Genomic DNA, 7500 nt, shown 5'->3' with positions numbered 1-7500 from the left:
CGAGGAGGAAGCGGGCAGGGAAGCGGGAGGAAGCCGGCAGAGGTACGCCTCAGTTTCGGAGTTAGATCGTAAGAGCGAGGTTAGTCCATATAGGTTAGTTGCAAGCGCGGCCGGGACGGAAGCGGAGCTGGCATACGAGATGAGGACGGCCGCGCGCCGTGCTTGGGAGCAAGCAGGAGCCGTGGGCGAGGAAGACTTAGAAGGCAGTTAATAGATAGCGATTGCGCGGAGGAAGAATGGAGAGAGATAGGAGGAATAGCCACACATGGAAAGGGGGGAAGGGGGGAAAGGGGGAAGGCAAGAGTTATAAGGGTCTGAGGAAGACGCCCGGACGCGGGGAGGTCAGTGACCGCCCGAGTAGCACATGGAGGATTGTGTGATAGTGAAATTGGAAGGGGCCACTTTATGCTGCATTTGGGACAGGGGAAACGAGCGCTTCTGAGGCAGTCATTCTTTACACCGTTCTCCCGTGTGTGTAACCGGGGAAATAGTGTCATATTGACATAAAACGTGAAAGAAGGTCGAATTATGGCTGGGATATTAATCCCGGTGTGGGACTGCCATCTCTGCTATTCATTCCAGAGATTGCCACACGGGAATGGCGCTAGCCATGCGCATCAAAAGGGACAAGGCTCCGTGTGGTGTGCTCATCACCTGGCCTTTCAGCCAAACACGGAGAGTAATCTATAAATAGCCTTCAGTTCCTAACTCTGCTCCCACAGTAATTTCCGAGCGAAGGGATCTCTGTGAGACGAACTGAAATAACGCTAATCATTGCCGCAACAAATGCAACATGCAAGAAAGTACGAACGTGTTTTGCGTTCACTGCATAACGTAAACAGTGTGCCTCTCCACTTATGCAATGATAATAAAAAGGATAATCAATAATAACAGATCAAGGGATGAGTAAATCATTTGTATTTAGAATTCTTGTTTCATGTATCTTACACTATTTTCTTTTACAGTGCTCAAAAAAAGGAATAAAAGGACACAAAGTTGTAAGCCATGTTTTTTTTTTTTTTTTTCCTTTTCTTCCCTGGTTGAGGAAAGTTTGAACCAGGGTTTCACACCAAGCTGCACCCCCCACGCTCCACCGCGCCGCGCGCTCTTAAAGGTGTCATTCCAAGGAGTGTTGAACGCACGTATATCAACACATTGCACAAGATACTCATTAATATTTCCAGTGAGTTTTGCGTTCAGGTTACTATTTTGGTTTACCTAATTGTACATTACCATTAGTAACGTGTTAATCAGTTACCATAGTAATCGCGATATGGCCTTTAGTATTGGCGATATTATTATCGTGATTATTGTGTGTGTGTGTGTGTGCTCTCGCGCGCACACACACACACACACACACACACACACACACACACACACACACACACACACACACACACACACACACACACACACACACACACACGCACACACATATTCATTATCAGCATCTATATCATAGGCCGTTGTTATCGTTACTCTTATTAAACCATATTTTTGCTCATGACAAATATACAGTCATCAATTTCTTTGCTTACCGCCAGTTTTAAATATGGTAATATTCATATACCTTTTTGATTTCATCACTACTAATATTTCTGGTATTTTGTTTGTGGTTAAATGGAAGCTTAGTTAACGGTGTCAAACACAGTGAGGCAGCACACAATTTCAATTTTCTCATTTACTCGTATTGTGCAATACGGCCGGCTAGCACATTGTCATACATTTTCCTGCGAATGCAATCCATAGGTATATCAATAAATATAAATTATATTTCCCTGAGATCTAAAATGAAGCTAAGTTTACAAGTAATTCTACTGCAATAATTCACACACAAGCCACAAACCCCAAAATTACTCTGGAATTCAAGGATCTGTTATTTCACCTCTTATTAGTAAAATAAAAAGATAGATGTGTTAACTTGGTGTTGCCCTTCCATTAACAGAACATTAATACATCTAAAATCATTGGTTGTTTCTTATTAGCACCTGGAGGGCTTCCTCGCAAAGGTTGTGAGATCCCTTTCCTACAGAGAAAGTTCCTTCCACTGCTACACGTGAAGGTGCTTGGGTGTTCAACAAGACTGATTTGAATGCAGGAGAGAAGAAGCATGATGCCTCCGCTTTGCCTGGGAGGCCTGATGACAAATGAATGGACACCTGCTCAGTATTCGAAGTTTCTGAAGTCTTCCCTGATCTCTGCGTTGGATGAGAATACTCGTCGCGTGCGCACCCAAGGAAGTCAGCGGTGACACCAACTGTGCTTGTTTACTGTGTATCTATAAATATGTGTACTCACACACACACACACACACACACACACACACACACACACACACACACACACACACATATATATAATAAATATATATATAAGTATATGTGTATATATATATATATATATATATATATATATTAACATCTATATATATATGTTTATATATGTATATATATACCATATATATATATCATATATGCATTATATATATATATATATATATATATATATATATTAACATCTATCTATATATATATATGTTTATATATGTATATATATACCATATATATATCATATATGCATTATATATATATATATATATATATATATATATATATATATAATTTGTGTGTGTGTGTGTAAGTATGTGTGTATGTATGTGAGTACTTGTGTTTGCCTGTGTCTGCGCGTGCTTTCACAAATGCATGCCCTCTACAGTGCTTGCTTATAGCTTTCTTCACATATACAATTGCGTCCTAAAGACATCTGAGCTTCGCCTCGTCCCTGCACTGCCGCCCACCGACGCCCTTCGCGCTGGTCACTTTTCCGGGAGGCAGACGGCGCCCGCCTCGCAATAAAGCAATATGGAGCGAGCGAGCAATATCCAATCCCTTGCAACGCGAGGCTGAAACGCTCCACGGGAACAAAGTCGGCTGCGGGAATATTAGGTCGCACGGAATTGCTCGGAGGCGCCGGAGGGACGGCGGGAAGGGAGTCACTCTCGGTACTTGTGCATTCAGGCGCGGACTCACGCATGCATTCACTCGGATTCTGTCTTTGTAGGGTGAGGCCCTTTCCTCGTACCATTATTGAACTAAGGAAGTCCGTAGGAAGCCAATGGTTACGGAGAGGAAAGCAGCTCAAGGTGAAAAATGAAAACGAAAATGACAAAAAATGCATCAAAAGTAAATGGTCGACTGGGATGGATCCATAATTTCCATAATGGGACAAGAAAGGGCTTTCCACAGCTAGTGGTGGCTGGCGTTTCTTAAACCTTACAAAGGAAACTTCGAGAAACCTTACAAAGGAAACTTTGAGGCTGATGCATTCATGAAGGAATACGTCAGGCAGTCTGGAAAACAATGCAATTAAATGACGAATACTGCAGACCTCCTTTGAGATCTGAGATAAGAAATTCAACAGGACAAAGAGTTCAAGGTGATGAGATTCGCCTAAGCATAACCATAACCATATTAAAGAAACAGTCAATAAAATCCGACCTACATACTACTGGTCGAGGGGCAAGAACACTGCCTTAGTGTGCGCCAGAAATAACACATTTGTCCCTTACTGTAATGCTCTCCAACAACGCCCTATGTATTCTTCCAGCACGGATTATAATAAAACCCCGACTTGTAGGTCATCCATTGTTTTTGTTACTGGAAGTTTGGAAGAATTTTATGACGAGTGCTTTTAAAAAATGTAAACATATAATAGCAGATAGTTGTCGCCTACACAAGTTCAACACTACAAACATAATTCCATACTGTAGTGGAAAGGTGCAGGTTTCCCATACGTCAGACCATTGAATACGAATCCCCCCTGTGCAATGAGGAATCATTGAGAGACGACGGGACCGAAAGAGTCTCTTAGCATAGATGTAAGGAATTGAACATTAGACTCAAAAGCTTTCCCTTTTCTGTAAGACACAGTGTACCTGAGAATGGTTAAAGTTAATTTCATCTTCTCTCAATATACATAGTCATGGTCTTGTCCGGCGAAAGGAGGTCAGGTTAGTTCTCTGAGGCGTACATGGGCATCTGCAGGCTTGGCTTCACTGTAAAAGCAACCAGTAGCAGTTTGCATTGTATGTCATGCAGCTTCAGTAGAATACCGCTCTCCTCAAAGTAAAATTAATAAACAAACAATTCCTGGGGACGGCAGCCCTCTTGCCAGATTATGGGAGCTGTTTGCTCCAAAAGACGAGTTGCATCATTATCTACTCTTCACTGACCAAACGCGCTATAATCCGTCAATTCTTGCATTTCCATATGAATTTTCGGTACGCAGATGGACTACTCCAAGGCAGCAAACATAGTGTAAACAAACCTGGCGCCGCCCGAGCGAGGTCCCGGGAATCATACGAGTATTCTCATACATATCACGCTATTTTTAAGAATATAGTTATGCATGTTGTATATAGAAATATTCTAGAATATTGACTTCTGCTTAAATTAAATTATTCAATATATTTCATCAAGAAAATAGATTCTGGCTGTGTAGACCAAGACGGAAATTAGTCAGACGGAAACGGTCTTCGTCTGGGAGGAGTTCTCTTTGAAAGTGATACTTGCCTAAACCTCAGATTCAGACGGAAATGCAAATTGGGTGAAAAAAGTACTAGTGTGACAGGGCTTTCATAAGAATGATCAACACACACCTTTGTTCCTAAGTCCCATTTATTGGATAGTTAAAAAATCCTGAAAGTGGCGGAAGGATCTGCTCTACTATCTGAAGAGACATCAGCAGAGGTAGCACGGAACTGTTAACGGGCAATATATTTTGTAATGTTTTATGCTATCAAGGGGTGTGTGTTGGGGGGAGGGGTAGCAAGGAGAGGATATCTGCGTCCTTATACGATGGTTGTTTTTTGCCAGTGTATGTATTTTCCTTCGCCACTTACCTCCTCGTATCCCTAACCCCCCTTGAAAATCATGACAAGTAATGCCCATATGTGAAAGCCACCTCAATTCATATCGATCGCGTATTCCACGGTATTTGAATCCGAAACTCCGGAGGGTTAATTTGGGAAGATGAAATTAAATGTGCGTGTTCATAATCCTACTCATGATTGGCATTACTATATAATGATTCTGTTGACATTATTCTTCTTATCATCATTGATAACATATATATGAACGTGTGCGTGTTTGTGTGCGCGTGTGTGTGATATTTATTAATTAAAAAGAAAAAACTAAAAGTCATTCTCTTCTCAGAAAATGCCATCTTCACTCCCACCCCAGACTCAACTTTCCTTTCGTTATCAGTCAATGATCCTCTGGTAAACTTCGCGGCATATTATCCCTTATCACTATCCTGCGCTATCGGTATTATCTGCAAATTCATTATCTCCGCTGTACTCTATCTTCCCTACTCTCGCCTTAATGCTGATCGATCCTTCTCGTCACTCTCTTTCACTCTTCCTGAATCTCGCTTTCAGCCTGCAGGATTGTTATTAGTATTATTATTATTATCATTATTATTATCATTATTATTATTATTATTATTATTATTATTATTATTATTATTATTATTATCATCATCATCATCATTATTATCATTCTTGTTATTATTATTATTATTATTATTATTATTATTATTATTATTATTATTATTATTATTATCATTATCATTATTATTATTATTATCATTATCACTATTGTTATCATTATCATTATCTTTGTTATTACCATCATCACTGATTGCAAACATCATCATGCACTTCTTACCCTCACTGCACGAGGTCGCTGCTTTCTTCGCCACCTCCGCACTCAAAAAGATTTCCCGTTTCTGTAAAGTTCATCACCATCACCGCACTTAGACATCTCTATGCTGAGTCATCACCATGTACCCAGTCACCATCCTCATACCCAGTCACCATCCTCATACCCAGTCACCATCCTCATACCCAATCAACATCCTCATACCCAGTCACCATCCTCATACCCAATCACCATCCTCATACCCAGTCACCATCCTCATACCCAGTCACCATCCTCATACCCAGTCACCATCCTTATACCCAGTCACCATCCTCATACCCAGTCACCATCCTCATACCCAGTCACCATCCTCATACCCAGGCACCATCCTCATACCCAGTCACCATCCTCATACCCAATCACCATCCTCATACCCAGTCACCATCCTCATACCCAATCACCATCCTCATACCCAGTCACCATCCTCATACCCAATCACCATCCTCATACCCAGTCACCATCCTCATACCCAGTCACCATCCTTATACCCAATCACCATCCTCATACCCAGTCACCATCCTCATACCCAGTCACCATCCTCATACCCAGTCACCATCCTCATACCCAGTCACCATCCTCATACCCAATCACCATCCTCATACCCAGTCACCATCCTCTTACCCAGTCACCATCCTCATACCCAGTCGCTATCCTCATACCCAGTCACCAATCACCGTCATCATATCCAGTAACTATCCTCATACCCAATCACCGTCCTCATACCCAGTCACTATCTTCATACCCAATCACCGTCCTCATACCCAGTCACTATCCTCATGCCCAATCACCGTCCTCATACCCAGTCACCAATCACCGTCCTCATACCCAGTTACTATCCTCATGCCCAATCACCGTCCTCATACCCAGTCACTATCCTCATGCCCAATCACCGTCCTCATACCCAGTCACTATCCTCATACCCAGTCACCAATCACCGTCCTCATACCTAGTCACTATCCTCATACCCAGTCATCAATCACCGTCCTCATACCCAGTCACTATCCTCATGCCCAATCACCGTCCTCATACCCAGTCACTATCCTCATACCCAATCACCGTCCTCATACCCAGTCACCAATCACCGTCCTCATACCCAGTCACTATCCTCATGCCCAATCACCGTCCTCATACCCAGTCACTATCCTCATGCCCAATCACCGTCCTCATACCCAGTCACTATCCTCATGCCCAATCACCATCCTTATACCCAGTCATCATCCTCATACCCAGTCACCGTCTTCATACCCAGTCACCATCCTCATACCCGGTCACCATTCTCATACCCAGTCACTATCCTCATACCCAGTCACTATCCTCATACCCAATCACCGTCCTCATACCCAGTCACTATCCTCATACCTAATCACCGTCCTCATACCCAGTCACTATCCTCAAGCCCAATCACCGTCCTCATACCCAGTCACTATCCTCGTAACCAATCACCGTCCTCATACCCAGTCACTATCCTCATACCCAGTCACCAATCACCGTCCTCATACCCAGTCACTATCCTCATACCCAATCACCGTCCTCATACCCAGTCACTATCCTCATACCCAGTACTATCCTCATACCCAGTCACTATCCTCATACCTAATCACCGTACTCATACCCAGTCACTATCCTCATACCCAATCACCGTCCTCATACCCAGTCACTATCCTCATACCTAATCACCGTCCTCATACCCAGTCACTATCCTCATGCCCAATCACCGTCCTCATACCCAGTCACTATCCTC

The 7500-nt window shown here is 42.7% G+C and overlaps 1 protein-coding gene across 1 annotated transcript in view; it reads left to right on the top strand.

The window, feature by feature from the left end:
- Positions 1 to 4029: 4029 nt before the first annotated feature.
- The window catches only part of LOC125026284 (adhesive plaque matrix protein-like), a 4309-nt gene continuing 838 nt past the window's right edge, over positions 4030 to 7500 (top strand). The window contains exons 1-2 of the mRNA XM_047614591.1: positions 4030 to 4124; positions 5819 to 7500. The exon at positions 5819 to 7500 is cut by the window's right edge and continues 519 nt beyond it. Of these exons, the coding sequence (XP_047470547.1) occupies positions 4030 to 4124; positions 5819 to 7500 (1777 nt within the window). The remainder of the gene's footprint in view (positions 4125 to 5818) is intronic.

The sequence above is a fragment of the Penaeus chinensis genome, chromosome 6 (genome assembly GCF_019202785.1).
Source record: "Penaeus chinensis breed Huanghai No. 1 chromosome 6, ASM1920278v2, whole genome shotgun sequence".
In the NCBI taxonomy this organism is placed as follows: Eukaryota; Metazoa; Arthropoda; class Malacostraca; order Decapoda; family Penaeidae; genus Penaeus; species Penaeus chinensis.
The sequence above is the reverse complement of the archived record's forward strand: the minus strand, read 5'-3'. Positions and strand labels throughout refer to the sequence as shown.